Source organism: Euwallacea fornicatus, chromosome 21 (genome assembly GCF_040115645.1).
Source record: "Euwallacea fornicatus isolate EFF26 chromosome 21, ASM4011564v1, whole genome shotgun sequence".
Taxonomy (NCBI): Eukaryota; Metazoa; Arthropoda; class Insecta; order Coleoptera; family Curculionidae; genus Euwallacea; species Euwallacea fornicatus.
In genome coordinates, this window is record NC_089561.1 from 777,317 (window position 1) to 795,882 (window position 18,566).

At 36.4% G+C, this 18,566-nt stretch overlaps 4 protein-coding genes and 1 long non-coding RNA gene across 12 annotated transcripts; 2 read left to right on the forward strand and 3 right to left on the reverse strand.

Annotated features, from left to right (window-relative positions):
* Positions 1–8: 8 nt before the first annotated feature.
* On the reverse strand, positions 9–4,207 carry Lrpprc2 (Leucine-rich pentatricopeptide repeat containing 2). Of its 3 annotated transcripts, XM_066294699.1 has the most exons (15): positions 3,707–4,207; positions 3,488–3,647; positions 3,271–3,431; positions 2,850–3,219; positions 2,385–2,796; positions 2,131–2,332; positions 1,868–2,080; positions 1,598–1,815; positions 1,374–1,547; positions 1,165–1,322; positions 898–1,113; positions 676–843; positions 391–622; positions 179–341; positions 9–129 (listed from the first exon to the last, which is right to left on the reverse strand). In XM_066294699.1, exons 2-15 carry the CDS (start codon positions 3,610–3,612, stop codon positions 17–19), a joined length of 2,925 nt encoding a protein of 974 aa, XP_066150796.1. In that variant the 5' UTR covers positions 3,613–3,647; positions 3,707–4,207; the 3' UTR covers positions 9–16. The 3 variants fall into 3 exon arrangements, with proteins under 3 accessions (XP_066150796.1, XP_066150795.1, XP_066150797.1); XM_066294698.1 differs by having other exon boundaries at positions 3,488–4,207; XM_066294700.1 differs by lacking the exons at positions 3,488–3,647; positions 3,707–4,207 and having other exon boundaries at positions 2,850–3,025; positions 3,271–3,427.
* Positions 4,208–4,535: 328 nt separating this feature from the next.
* Positions 4,536–8,017, forward strand: Zwilch (zwilch kinetochore protein). Its single transcript, XM_066294701.1, has 13 exons — positions 4,536–4,633; positions 5,026–5,173; positions 5,354–5,571; positions 5,619–5,874; positions 5,946–6,122; positions 6,249–6,343; positions 6,393–6,577; positions 6,629–6,711; positions 6,772–6,968; positions 7,033–7,195; positions 7,257–7,417; positions 7,476–7,576; positions 7,835–8,017. Exons 2-13 carry the CDS (start codon positions 5,063–5,065, stop codon positions 7,906–7,908), a joined length of 1,821 nt encoding a protein of 606 aa, XP_066150798.1. The 5' UTR covers positions 4,536–4,633; positions 5,026–5,062; the 3' UTR covers positions 7,909–8,017.
* Positions 8,018–8,275: 258 nt separating this feature from the next.
* On the reverse strand, positions 8,276–9,970 carry His2Av (Histone H2A variant). Of its 2 annotated transcripts, XM_066294715.1 has the most exons (5): positions 9,818–9,970; positions 9,607–9,684; positions 9,384–9,497; positions 8,982–9,214; positions 8,276–8,494 (listed from the first exon to the last, which is right to left on the reverse strand). In XM_066294715.1, exons 1-4 carry the CDS (start codon positions 9,818–9,820, stop codon positions 9,017–9,019), a joined length of 393 nt encoding a protein of 130 aa, XP_066150812.1. In that variant the 5' UTR covers positions 9,821–9,970; the 3' UTR covers positions 8,276–8,494; positions 8,982–9,016. The 2 variants fall into 2 exon arrangements, with proteins under 2 accessions (XP_066150812.1, XP_066150811.1); XM_066294714.1 differs by lacking the exon at positions 8,276–8,494 and having other exon boundaries at positions 8,561–9,214.
* Positions 9,971–10,594: 624 nt separating this feature from the next.
* On the forward strand, positions 10,595–18,126 carry rin (ras GTPase-activating protein-binding protein 2). Of its 5 annotated transcripts, none has more exons than XM_066294707.1 (13): positions 10,595–10,749; positions 12,245–12,442; positions 12,812–12,950; positions 13,180–13,338; positions 13,398–13,581; positions 13,647–13,778; positions 13,887–13,949; positions 14,285–14,428; positions 14,484–14,729; positions 14,789–15,051; positions 15,173–15,303; positions 15,954–16,070; positions 16,143–18,126. In XM_066294707.1, coding segments are annotated over exons 2-13 (1,677 nt in total). In that variant the 5' UTR covers positions 10,595–10,749; positions 12,245–12,344; the 3' UTR covers positions 16,144–18,126. The 5 variants fall into 5 exon arrangements, with proteins under 5 accessions (XP_066150804.1, XP_066150799.1, XP_066150800.1 ...); XM_066294702.1 differs by having other exon boundaries at positions 15,954–16,067; XM_066294703.1 differs by having other exon boundaries at positions 15,954–16,067; positions 16,146–18,126.
* On the reverse strand, positions 12,809–13,141 carry LOC136345967 (uncharacterized). Its single transcript, XR_010733228.1, has 2 exons — positions 13,077–13,141; positions 12,809–13,019 (listed from the first exon to the last, which is right to left on the reverse strand). It is a non-coding gene; the product is annotated as an uncharacterized lncRNA (long non-coding RNA).
* Positions 18,127–18,566: the final 440 nt, after the last annotated feature.

Below are 18,566 nucleotides of genomic sequence, written 5' to 3' on the forward strand. Positions count from 1 at the left end.
CTGTAGTGTTTGATTTTTAATTTTTATTTCCACATATTTGAAGAACTTTCTCCTCAAGGGTGCAAGTTCTTGCTTCTTCAGGAAGATTATCAAGGAACTTCTCTGCTCCCTCACTATCACCATTTAAATCTGAAACTATTTGCTCAAAAACTAAGTAAACTTTATGTTATGATCTTACCATACAACTCTACTATACAATTATTTATAAATCCTATATCCATAAATTTTTGTGGTAGTCTATTGCATGCCTTTGCCAGGCACATCAAAGGCTCAATTTTCCTCTCTTGTACCCATCTGGCACACCTCTTCTGTAGTAAATTAGATATAGGATGTTTGCAGCCCTGTAGAGTTTTGTCATAAGAAATTCTATCAGAAAATTGGGTTATTTACCAAAAGAGTGTTTCTTAAAGCCTTGTCCTGTCCATTTTCCGCCAGCGCTGCGATTAAGCCGACATGAGTAGCTCCCACTCCATGCACTTCCTCAGTTGCTTTAAGCACTTTCTCAAGTTGAGAAACATTTTTCTCTCTTGCGACTTCACGTAAGATTTCGAACTGCAATGGGGTGCATTGGTGCTTTTTTGAAAGCTCCAAATATTGCCTTACAGCCTCATTAATGTTCCCACTAAAAAATTATTTGAATGAGTTTTTAATAAATTGCGGGGAGCTTTTAATGACCTTCTTAAATGGATCTTAACAAAAGGTCCAAGGATTACATTAGAGGCTTTACATAAATAGTTTTCACAGAGTAAATTGAACGTTTTCTCCATTTGCTCTGTAGTTTTACAAGCCTCCAACAATTCTCTGCAGTTTCTTTCAATTGCATGAGTATTCCTCGTTTTCTTACTAAACATTTAAGTTATGTATCTCAAATGGGCCTTTTTATTACTAGAAACGTACCATTTTTTAAGCTCTTCATTAAGAATATAAAATCCTTCATCAAACCTATCATGTTTTACTAAAAGACTAACTAAATCAATAATTTTGAAACTATCTAATTCAAATCGTGGATGACTAATTTTAAGCTCATCATACAGATTCATTGCATCATCCAAACAATTTGTAGTAGCCCAAGAATGCATTATAGAGCTTTTCATTCCTGGAGACTCTTCATAACTAAAAGGACAAATATTGTAACATTTGGGAAAAGTATAAATATCAGTTTACTCTGAATCTGAGAAGAGCTGGCGCAGCTCTTTAACTCTTTGTACATTCCCCTTTGAAGCATGTAGCAAAATCAATTTGCGCAATACCCCACGAGTTTCCATATTTTTTTCCTGCAACTCAATTAAATGGGCCTCCAAACTATCCAGATCCATATTTTTCTAAAAAGTATAAATCAAATCGCAAATATTTTGTATGGAGCCAGGACTCACTGGATGCGGTAATACCGAGTCTTGAGGTACATTTAATCCAATATCTATCAACGCGTTCACTTTCATGTCAAAGTCTTCGTGTAGTTTACTATTTGAGCATAAAAAAGGCCTACACAAATTTTGAATTATTTCCGCTGAGCGTGATGTAAGATTCAGACGCTGCCTGCCAATTAACTAAAAAATTTTATAATTACCTTTACCAATTAGCAACGAGATGAACTTACCAAAACCAGATTTAAGTATTCCTGAAGAGTTGCGGGCTTCCCACAGAACTTTGCAGCATGAATTAAAAACATGCCCACAAAATCTTCAAATGAGGGATTAGACTCGCAATACCTGGCCAGCAAATTTACGACGGATGTAGAATCTTTGGTGAAGACCCAAGATCTAGCTAACTGTGCAAGGAGCGCAGTCCCATAAATGTTGACTTTATATTGAGCACCTGGATAAAATTTTGTACACATTATAATGAAGGATATACTGTGCAAACTTACTGAGGTCTGCGGCCCATTTGGTTTTATTTGATTTCAGTAAAACTGCGATTAAAGGGCTAAGTATTTCGCGTATGGTGAAGCCTGATTCTTGTAACTTTATTATAATCAACTTTATGTTTGTTAAGTCACAGTGAGGAATTATGTAAAATTCTAGGGATTCTGCGTCAAGTTTTACATTGTAGTCCTTGATGCGCTTCAAGATAGAGAAGATTTCTGCAAATCCTGCAAGTTGCAAAACAACACAGTAAGGGAAAACTTAGTACCTTGATGTTCTTTGTTCTGAGCACCCTGTAAAAGTAAGGGCCAAAAATAATGAGGTCTCAACACATTTAAGTTGCTAAGAAAAATCCACGCCTCTTCTTGATATTTAAACCTCAAAGCCACCCAAGTCAACCCTTCCAATATATATTTGTTAAACCCTTTATCCGTTAGGTTTTTTGCTATACCTATTATCACTGATATATCCTAAAAAAGCAGCAATCAAAACAGTTCTGCCAGAACTAACAAATTAGCTTACAATATTGCAATGAAGCATTTCTTTAAGAATATTATATCCATAGTTGATGTCTGTTTTAGGTTTTATAAACCGTTCATAGATATTCATGGCACTATTTGGCTGTCCCATGTGAATTAAATGAATGCAAATTTTCTCAATATCATTTTCTAATTCACAACTTAGACTTATATGTTTATACTGAGGGTACAAGTCATCTAGCCACCCCTCTAAACCTTTTAAACCAACTTCCTCAATTATAAGCAATAAATCATTTTTTTCTAAACCCAAAGGATATAGATTTATTGCTTTTCTAAACTCCTCAACATTCCCTCTCCGGATTAATCCCTTATAGAGTGCCAATTTAAGACTATTATTCTCAATTATTTTTGCTGTTTTTATGGTATTTAGTACTGCTATTCCAGACTTTAAACCTCTAAAAGAGTAACTCTTTTATAAATAATTCCTTTTTTGCATAAAAACCCTCACCCATTAATTGTATGGACTAAAACTAAACTGCTAATACTGAAACTATCCAGTGCAAAACCTTTATTTTTCATGGATTCAAGAATACCAAGTGCCTCTTCAATTCTCCCCTGGTGACAAACATTTTCAAGTAACAGTGAATAAGTGTCCTCATTTAACTTTCCTTCAAACAACTGATCCTTGAAGGCAAAAACATTATTTTCAGTGCAGGTTTTAATATATCTATTTAGTATGTTTGCATTTATTTTATTAGCGTTTTGTAACTGCTGAAAAATATCCTGGCAGACTTCATTCCTTTGCTTACAAGATGAATCTGCCGCTAATGATCCACAGAGTTTAAGTAGTATCTCAGCATCTTCATTTTCCAGTTTGTCTGGATGAAACATTAAATACTGAACAGGGAAATTCATAATACTATACATACCAAATTGAATTGTATGAAACACATTCCTCAACTGCTTTAAATAAAACACTTTTCCTTCATAAATTCGCACAAGTAAATCATTGATGTTAAAATTGGTACTGTACATTCTTAAATTGCCTTCTGGCTTAAACTGGATATTTTTACCATATTGACTGTAATGCCTGAAACCATTTATGCCTTTCAAGAGGTCCAGTGCACTAGAAATTTGGTTCTTTACCTGATTTTTATTGTGGGGCTCACCTTAATAGACCTTTTTATATGGGTCGCTTTCTTGGGGACGTCGTGGCAGATAAGATTGATAATACCATAACAATCCGGAAAGCATTTAACGAGTCTTTGCATATTTACTAATTTATAGCATGAATTAACAAGAAGCCCTAAAAGATATATTTTTTTTATTTAACCTAAAAACGGGGTTGGACAATGTCACTGTTACTTTTGCGAGGCGAGTTAAACAATTGATATCCTGAACGGGTCAATAGTTATCCATTTCACTTCAACTCGTTTACGTAACGGCAAAAAGTGAATGAGAAGATTGCACGGACTTACTCGTGTTCATGTTTGTCCGTCGTTACTATGGCAACATTAAAAACTTCCAAGACAGCTTATATTTTTTTAACATATAAATTTTTGTGCATGTTTTTCGTCGCAAATTTTCATGCACGGAATTTTCGAATAGCATTAATACTGCAAGGGCAAATGCTTTCCGTAAGGGAAATTAATCAATACAGAAGGGGATATCTGTTTTTCTCTTGCACTATAAGGCACTTATGAAAGCTTTGGATATTGTGCATGCCACTGAAAAATACAATATATTTTAAATAGATACAATCTATTCTACCTACTTACCATCTTTCTTTGTATCTGTACATACTACTTAAATAAAACAGAATAGAATTATTTGTATAATAATTACTATGTTTAGCTTTAAATTAATATTGAACTCTAAACAAGGGATAGGACAGCCCCACTATCATTAAAGACAATAATATCCAAAAAGGTATCAAAACATGAATTAGCTCTAACGACTTGTACTCCAACTTCAGACACAGCATGATTTCAGTCACAATTAGACCAACCACAAGGAAAAAATTTAATAAATCTTTGTTTTCTATAAGTTCCCAAAGTTCACTTTGAACACAAGTGGCAGCCAGGTGAAATAGGGCGTCAATAAGTAACACAAAGTTGTAAATCCACATTGGTAAGAAGATTAAAAACCAGTTCCAATGAGTTCGGGCTTCAAGTCTTAGGCACAACAATATAAAGAAGACTAGAAAGATGAACCAGGTAAACAGGGCACGGTGCATAACCATTCCGAAACGTTGGTTGGTTTAAATTAAATCTACAATGCAAGATTACTTTGAAGATAGGTCATGCAATGTTGTTACTATCGAGTACCATTTTCTCGCCGATTTTGCAGGTCTATTTCCATGTACACCATAGCGGGGAGGTCATAATATTGTTCAGATTATCTTGCAGTGTAAATGCATTCAAAGGGTGTATATTTAATATCAATTTCAGGATTTTGGATGCAGTTCGAGTTTATAAATAAAAAGGAAAATTAAGTAAACATTCAAATAACCAACAAAACCGATAATAGATCTCTTAAAACGGAGAAATGTGTTAATACACGCGCCTGCGCATTGTGGTTTATATTGACAATGACACATTTGAAATTTGAATGGGAATTATTAACTGATCATTTGCTTAATTACCAGTAAATTATGAGTTATATTAAATAACGGAAATTCAAATAAGTTTCAGGATAATACTTCTTGTATCAACCTAAAAAATGGAATTTAAACTGCCAGAAAGCGCCATTCAATTAGTTTCTCAAATAGGAGTTCGCCCTTCCTATCTAAAGGTTTTCGAAGAAAATGAAGTTTACTTGATTTATGGAAAAGTAAGTACATATTCGGATTCTCCTTCAATTAAAGCAAAGCTCAAAGCGACATTAAAGTAAATCAAAGTAGTACCTGTTGTAGTTGCTTCATATTGATTGCAACTACTTCTGGGCTAACTAAAAGTTGCAACCTTGAAGAAAAATTCCTCCCAGTTGCCTGAAAACTATCTATTTATTTAGAGGCCAAGTGTAACTTGTTCTGAAGAAACTACTGCTGCTGTAATGAGATTATCCCTTGATGATTCTTCAAGTGAGAAATGTGACCTTACTGGAGAGCCCCTTAAAGTGGATTTAGGTGATGCTAATGATTCAATAGAGATTATCACCATTAATGGGATAAATCAGATGTGGCGTCCTGATGAATTGAAGCATTTTTCTCTCCCTACGAGACAAGCAAGGTAAATTCATCAACAGTAAGTTGTGTTTAATATATAATGATTTTTAGGAGGCTGATCAATAATATATTTAAAAACTCTGCCAATGCTCTATTAAATCCTTTACCAATATATGTTGTATGCAATGCAGATGATATGTCAAAAACTGTTTTAATGGGAGGTTCACAAACTAAAACTAATTATATGGCAAACTCAGTTGAGGTTCTTGGGACTGTGAAGGAGAGTAAAATTGAGGAAGAAATTCAAAGTGTGATAGATGAATATCATAAATGTCTCAAGTACCATTCCAAAAATAAGCAGAAGGAGGTAAATACCTACTTAATCTAGGTAGTTTTTATAGTTAATGTATTTCGGCAATTATTTCTGGGATATTTTAGGTGAAGGTGGAGTATTTAGTGTGTACTACCCAGACTCTTTATGGTCAAAATCTCAGTAATACTGTCAATAGAGAACTCTTAAGACATCAAGAAATAGATGGGAATATTTATATGAATGTTTCTAGCTCAAACACCAAGTTCAGACTGACTGATTGTGATATTTCTACTTTAGAAATGGTAGGCTGGTATTAATCAAGGCATTTTTCTATTGTTATTTAACTTTCTAATTGTGAAATTACTTTAGTGTCTGGTGCTTCCATCATAACATGAAAATGAATTAAGGAAAATATGTTTTTTTTTCAGCATATTGCAGTAGTAACTGGAAATCCACTTTTAAAATTAAATTTCTTGTGGAGAGAATTACAGAAGTTACAAAGATTAGTAGAATTATCTCATTGGTAAGAATCAGCTTTTGCAGGTAGGGTGATTAAGATTCTATAATTTCAGGGCTATGGTTCAGAATGAAGAATATATTGAAATATGTAGTGATGGGGATTCATTGGAGAGTGAAGACATTTTTTCTAAAATAACTGACACCATATCATTTAAGTTGGTTGACACAAGAGACGCGGTTGTTGCGGAAAATTTAAGACCTATAGATTTGTTAGACAAGTTATGGCAAATCTTAATTTGTAAGCATCAATTCCTTGTAAAAAGTACACAATATATTTTTTGTTTTTTAGACTGCCGGAATACCTCAGTATTAGTGAACAGTTTCAACTCTTTGTTTGAGGGATTGTTTAATTTGCCCATGCCAATGAAACTTGTAAGTTTATTATTCCAGATTTTGTATCATTAATTTAAATAAACAGACGAATATTCCTAGATAAATGATGATTGTACCAAAGTCTGCACAATAGTAAAAGATGTTTTGCAAGGCAGAATTGCAATCACTAACATTACACCTCAAAAAAGTATCGAACTGCTTTTTGAACTGGGGACCCGAAAACTCAAATATGATTTTGAAGCGATTTTAGGCAAATTTTTACCGCAAAATAAAGACCGCATTAACGAAGTTTGGGAGTAAGAGCATCATCAATCCATCCGTTTTATATTAAATAAAAAAACTAAATTAACCGTTCTTCAGGTCGTTTTACAAGGAAAATGAAAAAAGTACAGGGAATATTCCTAGAACTACAAGAATGACAAAATTGATTAGCAATGTGGAGACTGCGGTGAAACCTGAGCAACTGGCTTATTTAGGGCAGTTATACGTAGCTTCCGAAATGTTATTTTTGGCTAAAGATCAGGTATTTGATAATTATTGAAAATTGACTGATAATGGTGGATTTACAGCTTAAGTGGTTTTAGATAAATTTGAAAGATGAAGGTTTAAGGGAGTTAACACTAGTTCTGCAAAATAAATATATCACAACGCGTAAAACTATTGAAAACTTTGCTAACATCAATGCAAGGCCATTACAAAGTATGACATTCAATTTAAAGGCTAATCAGGGATGGGTTTGGGATGTGTAAGTGTTGTTAAATTGAAATGTTTCGTGTTACTAAAGCCGTTTTGTTTATTTACAGCTTGCCCTCTCGTTGGACAATGACAATAACTTCCAACTTGCAAAAAACAGTATATGATCTCTCCGATTCACCCATTTTCCCCCCTACAATTTACGACTATGGTAAGGTTTTTTGGGAAAATAATTTCTTTTTCTGAAGCGTAAGTCATAATTGATTTAAGCATAATTGAAGAGGGTTTTCCCTTAAAAATAAAATGTAATAAGTTGGAACTAGTGCGGATAGAAATTAGGCTTTTTAACAGAAACAACTTTTTACAATAAGTACCCTTATGTCTATCCATAACGCGCTTTGTGTCCATCATGTTGCAAATCACCCTGTATTATGTAATGTATATCAGAATATATTATCGTTTTTTTTAGGCCTACCAGAAGTTAAGACAGATGGACCGATTTACTATGCTGCAAAAATGGATTATATTTTAAGGCAATTTTAGGTGTTTATTAAGCTAATTCAATAATAGTGGTATATTGATTATTATTAGCCTTGATCCTAAATACTCTTGAGTATCATGTCGAAAAATCAAAATATTTTTTTTGTCTGGTGTTTTGACTCTTTTTCCCTGAATAACAACAGATTTGTTGTCTATTTCAACAATTATCATAGCGTACATCATAAGACCCTGAGACTGGCCAAGAAAGTAGATCATGCACGAAAAATTTCCAAAGTCAGAGAGCTTAGAGACAGATGTGGCGAGGTATTAATGCATTAAGAGAAAAGCAGGTAAATGCTAGCAGAAGAAGGTGCCTACTTTGGATTACTGATCCTTTCATACACCCAGTCCAGCTAGCTTTTGCCAACCGTGTCAATCACAGATTTCTTGAAATACATAAATTTGTGTGAAACATTCTTCTTCCCTCCAGTTGATATGGGCGAACTTAAACAGACATGTCAGATTATTATTATGCACTCCTAAAGGCAGGTTTGGAGATGCTGGATGATTGCATAAACTTTTGTCCTTGGAACTTTTATACAGTAGATAAGTTTGATTTAAACTTAACTTCGTCCTTGACACATTTCACCTGTAAATAAATGACCAATTAGTTTACCATTTTATAAGCCATATTTAAAAATCAAGAAAGAGAACCTTTTTTTTTAGAAAAATTCTTTATTTAGTCCTTTAAGAATAATGAACACAGATTTTTTTACAATGACAAAAATGAAATACTAAGTTATACAAATAATCCTGTTGAGAATGAAACTGAAAACAAGGCACATTGAACAAAACAAATCAGCAGAATTTTTGTCGAAACCTATCATGCTAACTGAAACATATCTCATATGAAGCTATTGAACATTTTCCTCCCATTTATTTATTAGGTATATTATACCATGTAGTTTAAACTATCATGCTAACTGAAATATATTTCAAGTGAAGCTATTAATGAACATTTTTTCCCATTTACCTATTAGGTATATTATACCATCTAGCTTCTGCTAGAGATCAGCAGCCACATGAACAACAAACTTTAAACACTCATACTGTATATAAATGTACCTTAAACTCACATTATCAACTAGGTTAAATATATTCTTTAAGATGCCTATGCAGGCTGTGAGTGTCCAGCTCCCTTCTTGCCAATTAATGATTTGTGGATATGGGGGATCACACCTCCTCCAGCAATGGTCGCTTTAATTAAACTGTCCAATTCTTCATCTCCACGAATGGCCAGTTGCAAGTGACGAGGGGTTATTCTCTTCACTTTTAAATCTTTACTGGCATTACCTGCCAATTCTAATACCTAAAAATTACAGTTGTTCACCTTCTGAAAACCAGATTTTGGTTAAATTTTTGTCTGCACATGCAAGAATTCCCAGAAAGAGTTCAATTTTTGGCTATTAACAGTCAACATACCATAGAGTCGTTGAAGTTATTGTTTGGCAATCTTGTGCAACATAAAATGGACTTACTTCAGCTGTTAGATATTCCAAAATAGCAGCAGAATATACGGCCGCAGTAGCTCCTACCCTTCCGTGGCTTGTGGTACGATTTTTTAAGTGTCTGTGGATCCTCCCAACAGGGAACTGAAAATAGAAAACATAACCTTAATTTCTTGAAGCTTTTTTTAAAAACACAAATAAAAATTTAAATTCAAATTCGTATGGAATAGAGAGGTTTTAATATGTAGCTTACTTGCAATCCAGCTCGGGCCGACCGAGAAACCGCCTTGGCTTTGGCTTTGCCACTATCCTTACCAGCTTTACCGCCAGCCTAAAAACAGGAAAAAAAAATTGATATTATGCAATCGGGGGCCCAAACACCCGGAAAATGATCCTCGGAACCTGTACCACATTAAATGCCTGGAAATTTCACATTTTTTCTTGGTATTTTCACACAAACTTACCATGTTTATCGTCAGAAATTATAGAACGCCACAAACTTGCTTATCGACGAAAGGAAACCGAAATATGGAGTCGGTTGCAACCTTTTAGCGCGGGAAACAGGGAAAATGGCGGCACGCGCATGCGGATGTCGGTCATGTGGGCTTCACTGCCAATAAGGAATGAGATTTAAATGTTAGATATCCTAGCGTATTGATTGGTTGGGAGACGACGCTAGTTCGGCTTGGTGTAGTTATGGAGGGAAATTTAAAGATGTTTTATTAATTTAATAACTTTAAATGAGAGAAAAACAGAATTGTTATTGGATTGTCAATGGCAAAAGTAGGCGAATTGTGTTGATACTCAAGTACGTCCACTTATACAGTATATAGCAAGCATTCCGTTCAGGTCTTTTGAAATGCAAAATACCATATTTACAGAAGTATTTTCATGCTGTCGTGACGTCACTTCCGTTGAGCATGCGCAATTCAACTAGCAGGCCATATTTTTGACGACCTTGGAAGCTGCACTAGCGCTCACGGAGTATCTCTTAACTACCTTGCACCGCTGCCAAATGTTACAGTTTTTCCCCAAAATCGCGATTGCTTGTCAAAATTTTTAAATATAATTACTAATTACTGACTTTTTAGCACAATTTATCATAACTAATATAATTTTTTTCCGACTAGATGTATTTTAATTATACTCTAGTTTCATTTTCGTCCTTAAATGAGACATCGAAAACTGAAAATGACTTCGGAAATAATTGATTAAGGCAGCTGCAGCACCGCTGCCCGTCCATACATGCCAATTTCATTCAAAGTATACACCCCACAGTCAGAATTGTGTGCGTTTTCGTCAAAAACTATTATTGCTTACATATTTTCCAAAACTCCCAATTTCATTCATTTAGTGAAAGCATTCAGACTCAAAACAAGTACCGAAACCCCCATAGGTAAGACAGGTTATTATTTTTCCGAAAACATCTATTTTTGCATGCCGGGTGTTCACACGAATTTTGACGTAGGGGGACATGGAAGAACGTTTTTTGGAGCCTTATATTCCACGAAAACCTTTCCGGCCCCAGCTCAAGAAAAGTGCGAATAATTACGTGTTGTACTTAGGACAGTGAACTCTGAGTTTATTAATCCCTTGTTTATGTCCTTTTTGGCGTAGGATTTGCACGTGTACGTGAATGGAATCTCCTTTGTTTGGGTGATGAAATCATTGCATTTTATCAACTTCATTGGGGGATTTTTAGGCATCTCAAGTGAAATTGGCAATCAGCTTTTCGTGAGTTCTATAAGAATTCAATAAATCGAGATTTCAAAACGTGGGCACTAACCAAGTTTTTATTAAGATGCATAACAAGATATTATCAAATTTATTATAAGGTTAGCCATTACCATAATTTGCAGCCCACAGTAAAGTGTTGGGTGATGATATAAAGCAATACTATTGTATTTTGTATTGAATTAAATTCGGTGTGACTATTAATTGCCCTTCCTTGTGTCTTGAGGTGTGTTGTGGCTCACTTGATGCACCTTACACTCTTCTAGTGGACTTCTCATTATCCCCTCCTTTTCCTAGTTCCACCACTTTTCTGAGCCATACTTGATTTATATCTTCATACCTGATTACTACCATGCTTAACAGCTTAGACTTTTATCTGACAATTGTTAGACATGTGGGCCAAAAGCAAACCATACTTTGTATAAACTGCCGTAGCTTGTTGCCTCGTAAACCAACTAAGTGATTAGATTCTCTCCTTTGATGGTTACGTCAAAAACTTCTGGGAGTCTGATATATCCTTCAGATTGTTCTAGTGCTCGTAAACTCACAGCTTACCCCATCTCTAAAGTTGTGTTCTAAAATGTTGACTTGCTTTCTCTTTGATTGCTGTTTGAGCTGGGGCTTTGTCAATTTAATAATAAAATGATGGCTATAAGAGTGTTTTGATGATTGTTTGCAGATTTCCTACTGCTGTACATTTTGTTACAAGCATTTCAATTTTAAGAATTTTAAAATCAATCATTCTTGTTGGAGACAGTTTCCAAGAATTCTCAAACCTTTACCAATTGCTTGTCAAAGCAAACCTTTAATTTATAGGGTGTCTTCTAAAAACAAAGTGCACACCTGGGGGGATAATTCCCTAAAAGTATTTCAAAGTATTTCTCTAAATGAACTGAAGGTAATATTATATAGGTTAACGTACAAAAATTACTTGCTGTATTTATTAAAATGTGAAAATAATCTCATCCAATATAAATTTGTCCTTAAAAAGATTATCTATAGGATATCGCCTGATATGAAATTCACATCAACATGAAAAGGTTGAAGATTTTAGAACTTGGTCCTATTCATTAATGTGTTGTCAGTAGTATATGCATACACATTAGGCTCAACTTTACAGGTCAAACACTACTGTACACTCTTACATTTCCTTTCAGACTGTGACTACATCAAACCATAATTCAGCTTCTTCGGCCTTCTTTAACAACCACCCTTAGATTGCCGTTGTTGCATTTAAACCCCACAAAATCGTCAGGAATGGTAATGGAGGCACCACCATCTCCCCAGAGCGTCGGACGGGAGTTCGTCAGGCAATATTACACTCTTCTCAACAAGGCTCCTACTCATTTGCATAGGTAAATATACATATATTAGAGTGTATATTTTCATCAGTGGCTATCAATTAATGCTTTATTGGAAGTCGAATCTTTGACTCATAGGTCATTATCAACAAATATCTGATAAAATTACTTTTTATTGCTCGGTTATTAGAAGATGATATGAGTTCACCTAAGTGTTTACGTTCTGCAGGGATATGAATTTTTCGACCTGAAGCTTTTATTTTTTTAGGTGATCTACTGTTAGTATTTGCTTGATTTTCAGTGATTCATGGTTTTATCAGAATATAGATAGTGGACTTTATTAAAAAAAAAAAATCAATAGCTGGTGTTTTAGGGTGAATACTTTTTACCTTTACTATCAGTGTTTTCTGCTTATTTACCTAGATTTTACAACCACCAATCTTCCTTTATTCATGGTGGTCTGGACCCCAATCGCGAGACAAGTCCTGTGGTTGGTCAGAAACAAATCCATCAAAAAATCCAGCAACTCAACTTTAGGGATTGTCATGCTAAAATTACCCAGGTGAGTTTTCGGCGGATTTAGATGTGATTCTTGGTGTTACTCAATACATTTTTGAATAAAAAAAAGCCCCTGTAAAATTATTGGCTATGTACAGATAGGGCACATAAAAATTCGTAATACCCCTACAGGAACCTCCTAATATATGTTTTCATTCAAATTCTTCTCATTATGAATTTTTAATGTTACAGTTCTGTAATTTCGAAATTAATGACACTTTGTGCTATATCAGGTGGACTCGCAGTCAACATTAGGTGGCGGCGTAGTCGTCCAAGTAACCGGAGAATTGTCCAATGCAGGACAGCCAATGCGACGCTTTACTCAAACTTTTGTTCTCGCCTCTCAAAGCCCGAAGAAGTTTTATGTGCATAACGACATCTTCCGTTATCAGGTAAAATATTACATCCTGAATATCTTCGTTTGAAATTTAAATCTAATGATTTTTGTTAGGACGAAATAATCACCGACGAAGATTGTGACGGTGATATCCGTTCTGAAGTGGAGGATGACTCGTTGGAACGTGCAGTTTTAGTCGAGCCACAACAACCCCTCGGCCAACCGATCGCCCCCGCTCCTGGGTTGCCCTACTATGGTAACGCTGTGCCTCCTACTGGAAATGCTCTGCCTTCTCTTGGTAGGTGATTCAAGAGAAAAAATTCTTGTGATTTGTGGCATATTCACATCGAAATTTCAAATCAGGAACTCAACCGCCTACTGCCGCTCCTCACCAGGGTTCGCATATTTTACCTCCTGCTCAGGCTCCAATCAGTCAAGCTCCCCCTGCTACCGTCGCTCTAAATGGACATCCTGATGACTTAGGTTTGTTGCAAGGTACGTTATTTTCTGTAACTTTAAATCAAAATTTCAATTCTGGAGTTATTCGTTGATTTGTTCAGTTTGAGAATTAAATAGCGACTGTATTACAATATCACTTTTCAGGGCACATTTCTCAGTCGGTTCAGCCGCCTCTTGGTGCTCCTTTGCCCAACCTACCGAACCAAGGTATGTACACTGTGATTCGCAACGCACATCGAGACAGAACGAGTGCGAGTGGAAGATATCAAAATAAATTTATTTTTCATATGAATTTTTTTTCCCTTATTCCGACGGTGGTTGAGCTATGAGGCGTCGGAAAAGTCCCAAAAACTCTGTATTTTAGTCATGCGTTTACGGAGAACATTTGAAATTTTGAAATGGTTCTATCTATGACCTAAATTATGAACTGCGCTGTCAATAAAAGTCTTTTATTGATACTTTCATCATTGCATTTACCTTTGAAATATCTTACGAAAGCAAAGAAAAATATGATACGTTTTGTAAAGAGTAATTTCCTTTAGGATTAGGAAATCAGCCTCCTGTAGCGACTCCAGTTGATGAATTACAAGAACCGGAAGAACTTATTGAGGAAACCATCATTGATGGAGGTGGTTATGGAGACGTTGCTGAAACTGAACTAGAACAAGAAATTCCCCAAGAGCCAGGTAAAATTTAAGTTTAGGTAAGGTGTGATTTTTTTTAATTTAACGATTAAATTAGCTTCCAATGAGCCCAAGACCTATGCCAACCTCTTGAAAAACACCAACTCGAACCATAACCAATTGACGTATCAGACGCCCCCGCAAACTCTACCTTACCGGCCACAATCGCCTCCAAGGAGCACTCCACAGACGAACGGCGTTTCCAATAGAGGGTCTGGAGGACCGCGACTGCCGTCCGGTCCCCCTTCCAGAGCTAATGGGCCTGGGTATATTAGAGGGCCCAGAAGTGGAGATGAAGGTGACTGTAAGTGTTCATATAATCATTGGTCAGACTTATTATTAACATCATTTGCAATTAAACAGATGATAGAAGACGGTCACAATCATCAAATTTTGGGGGACAACTGGATGCTAACCAATTGTTTTTGGGCAATCTTCCACACACGGCAACCGAGGATGAATTGCGGGACATTTTCTCCGATTACGGCATGATCGTGGACTTGAGAGTGCATAGCAAACCGCCTTTAGCAAGTTCGAAGCCCAATCAGGGAGGCAGGGCTCCTCCCAACTACGGATTCATTACTTATGAAAATCAGCAATCCGTTGCGGCTTGTTTGGCTGCTAGGGTGAGTATATGATTCTCTTTGTAAAACAGCGACCAGATAAATATGAAAAAATCCCCGATTTAAACCAAGACTGTTGTCATTTGGTAAATATTGTAACATGTGAATTACCATTAATTTACAGCCTATTTATTACCCGAAGAACGACCCGTCTGGTACACAAATGAACGTTGAAGAGAAGAAAAATAAGGAGCGAGATGGGGGACGGCAGTCTTATGGGGGCAATGGGGGAAGGCCAGGAATCGACAATAACAGGTAACGTAAACAATTCCTCTCATCAGCTGTGTATGGTCAAATGGGCTTGATTAAACTCAAAAAAGGATTAGCTTATGGTCGCCATAACTACATGGAGCACACGAATAAATCGTATTGTCCACTCAACAAATAATACACCTGGGAGCGTGCAAAAGACTGCATAATTTTAGGAACCCGACTGCAGTATTGCTACATGTTCTATGTAAATAACAAAAAAAAACAAGTTTTGATTTCTCATTTTAACTCCTAAAATATATATATAAATAATATATTTAAATTTTGAGTTTTTTGCTTATTGGGGATATGGAAACTTACTCCAGTACATGAAATTACACTGAAATAGTAACTGAAAAACAATACCTGGTAAGGAGGCTTTTTTTGGTTACAATTTTTGTTAATGTTGTGAAACCAGCAACCTGAAATTTTCATTTTTGAACGTAGTCGATGACAAATTTACATTGTCGGTATAGGGTCGAGGTCAAATGTTTCGAGTAACTATGTTCGAAATTCCACCTTTAATACCACATTTAGGTGTAACAAAAAATTAACTTAATTTCTAGAAAATAGTGTTACACCTCCATGACTGTTTCCAATGTCGAACATTTTTCTCAAGATTCCCACTTGAACGTTATGTTGACGATTTTATTTAGGTCTGGAGGACGAGGAGATGCCTCTAGACGCATGGGATCCGGAGGGCCACGAGTTGGTCCAGGCGGTCCTCAAGACAGAAACCGAACTGGGGATAGAGACAATAGATTCAACAGGTAGTTTTTGATAATTCCAGACATTTTTTCTTGGACAGTCTGGACATATTCTAAAATAAAAACGACTTTTTTAAGGAGTGGTGGTGGTGGAGGAGGAGGAGGTCCTTTGAACCGCGGTGGTCCCAACAACTACAACCGTCGCTAGGGGCCGTGTTTCATCTCCCCATTTTCCCCGTGTTTTAGTGACTGCACTCGTTCGTTTTCTATACAGTGTCAGGTGGGTGCTGTGACCGCGCCATTTAAACAGACTTTAGATAGAATCATGAAGAAGTAGTCCGACGCGTCCTAACACTTCTTCAACGCACTTAATTTGTGGTTTGAATGTAAGTGGGGGGTACATGTGCCGTGTTTTTGTAAGTCGTATGCAAAAGGAAATCGCTCGGGAACTCTTATTGTTTATTACACGCATAATATTTTTTTAATGGTAAATGTGCGCCTTTAAGAATATGGTACAGTTCTTGGCAACGCCACTGTTGGGCCTCCTGGTAATTTACGGTTTGAACTTTATCCGCTTTTTGCCCTGAATGTCTGGAAAATCCGGTCGAAATCAGCTTAGATTTATATTCATATAGCAATAAATCATTATATTGTAATTTTCCCAGTGACGTGCTAAAAATGCGCTCAACAGTGGTGTCTGTATCTGAATGTCTGATATGAAGCTGTATCTTAAAAACTAATTTTAAAGTTTTAAAGAGAATCGTTGTCCAAACCTTCCATCATCCTAGCCGAAAAAGCCTTTTACGAACGCCCTCGTTCTTTTTTAATCACGTTCTTTTATCTACAATACACTATAAGTACAGTGTGTCCCAGATTTGCCGCTCCATATTGGGTTCGAACGAGCTGTGCCGCAGTTCAGCGTCTGGAACAGATGATTGATCATGAATTTGAAGTGTTGCAGTCTCCGAGGTCCCAATATGGAGAAACGAATTTGGGACGGTCAGCATAAGGCAAATATTATCCTGCCTTCAACACTACAATTGCAGTTTAACACTCCATTCCATACAAGTGGTTGTTCAAACTCTGTTTTATTCACAACTCTTTCTCGTCACGTGACAATCTCGTTTCAAAATTTGAACCAAAGACAATAATTTCACACGTAAACGTAACGTTGCTGCGATACCAATATGCACCGATCCTGCAGGACTTTTCACGTGACCGAAAGCATCAGATAGCTAATTTGTGCCAATGTTGGCGCTTGGCAGTTAGGGAAAAACTCCTATCGTTGAAATGTGATGATTGAATATTAATGGAAAATGTGAAAGCACATTTCGGTTTGTTTTCTTTTTGTCTTTCGAAGGTGGCAGCACTGGATGGGGGTTTCCTGACGGTTCGGGTACGCGACGTGGTCTAACGGTCGAAACCCGTAAGTCCGTCGAATCCAGTGGTGTCACTTTTTGAACACATCTTTGTCTGGTCTCAGTTTTAGAGATAAGCTACGTAAATGGACTGGTACCTTATTAGACGTGTAATCGTTTTTTTAAATTCGTTTGTTTTCATTTCGAAACTCGGAAATTATACGGTGATTTATTATTAATAAATATTTTTTCATACCTTATTCGATGGTTTTATTGGTCCCTTTTCGCGTCCTATGCTGCTAAATTGAGACCATTCAAAAAACGCCCGTAATTTTACGTATATATGACTGGATCCAGTAGGCCTTTAGCGAAACCTTAGAGTAAATAATAATAATAATTTATAAATAAACCTTTCTTTTTTATTGTTAATATTACTTATTCATACTCTTATTAATCTAGACTCTGCCCGGTTTAAGTTGATCTTAACTTAACTTTGGCCTTGGCTTAAGTGTTATTATATTTTATATTCGATTCAGTAATTTCTTTGAGCAAATTTTGAGTTCTGCCATTCACCTCCGCTATTGGGGCCATGGCGAATTCCAAGGTTGAGATCGACAATTTGAGTAATTTTAAAACGTATTTAATTTCGGAACTTTCAACAACGTATTTTACTTCTTTAATCTGTGATTTGAATACAGTTGTTTTGTGTTAGCGTGTACTTAGCAGTTTATTCTAAATAAAATTGATAGTTTTTTTAGGATAAAGTTGGTTTTATTTCCCCCTTCACCACTGTGCTTAACGTCCACGAACGCGTGTTTCAGACAATAAGAAACTCTGAAACCCCTTGGTGAAACGTCGGACCGTGAGGACGGCGAAAGGGGCGCTGTTACGTGAGGAGGGGGTCAGAGCGATGAGAGAATTAGTTAAACGCGGTCGTTTCTACTGCTCGTCAATTACCATGGCTTTGGGGGTGATTGGTAGCTTGGCCCTTTCGAATTTTCATCGACGATGGTGGAAACGGATAGAGGCTACACGGACGATGGGACGATTGATCCGCCAGGAAGCACACGTGTCAGGCACGCAACTCAAGACCAGGAATGATTCCCCCTGGCGTGGTACTGCTGTCGCGTGAAGGTGGTGGGCGGCCTGCTGTACTGTCCTGGTACGAATAAGCTTCGGGGAAACTAATCAGCTAAGCACGAAT

Bases quoted from the DNA above. Each gene is read 5' to 3' on its own strand.
- Zwilch (XM_066294701.1), top strand. From the start codon at position 5,063: ATGGAATTTAAACTGCCAGAAAGCGCCATTCAATTAGTTTCTCAAATA. The intron at 5,572-5,618 runs GTAAATTCATCA...AATGATTTTTAG, and splicing joins CTCCCTACGAGACAAGCAAG to GAGGCTGATCAATAATATAT. The intron at 6,123-6,248 runs GTAGGCTGGTAT...TTTTTTTTTCAG, and splicing joins ATATTTCTACTTTAGAAATG to CATATTGCAGTAGTAACTGG.
- Lrpprc2 (XM_066294699.1), bottom strand. From the start codon at position 3,612: ATGCAAAGACTCGTTAAATGCTTTCCGGATTGTTATGGTATTATCAAT. The intron at 3,432-3,487 runs GTAAAGAACCAA...AAATGGTTTCAG, and splicing joins AGCCCCACAATAAAAATCAG to GCATTACAGTCAATATGGTA. The intron at 1,816-1,867 runs GTAAGTTTGCAC...AATTTTATCCAG, and splicing joins CAAATGGGCCGCAGACCTCA to GTGCTCAATATAAAGTCAAC.
- rin (XM_066294702.1), top strand. From the start codon at position 12,345: ATGGTAATGGAGGCACCACCATCTCCCCAGAGCGTCGGACGGGAGTTC. The intron at 13,950-14,284 runs GTATGTACACTG...AATTTCCTTTAG, and splicing joins GCCCAACCTACCGAACCAAG to GATTAGGAAATCAGCCTCCT. The intron at 15,052-15,172 runs GTGAGTATATGA...ATTAATTTACAG, and splicing joins CGGCTTGTTTGGCTGCTAGG to CCTATTTATTACCCGAAGAA.
- His2Av (XM_066294715.1), bottom strand. The intron at 9,498-9,606 runs GTAAGCTACATA...TTCTATTTTCAG, and splicing joins CGGCCCGAGCTGGATTGCAA to TTCCCTGTTGGGAGGATCCA. The intron at 9,215-9,383 runs GTAAGTCCATTT...TGTAATTTTTAG, and splicing joins TGGAATATCTAACAGCTGAA to GTATTAGAATTGGCAGGTAA.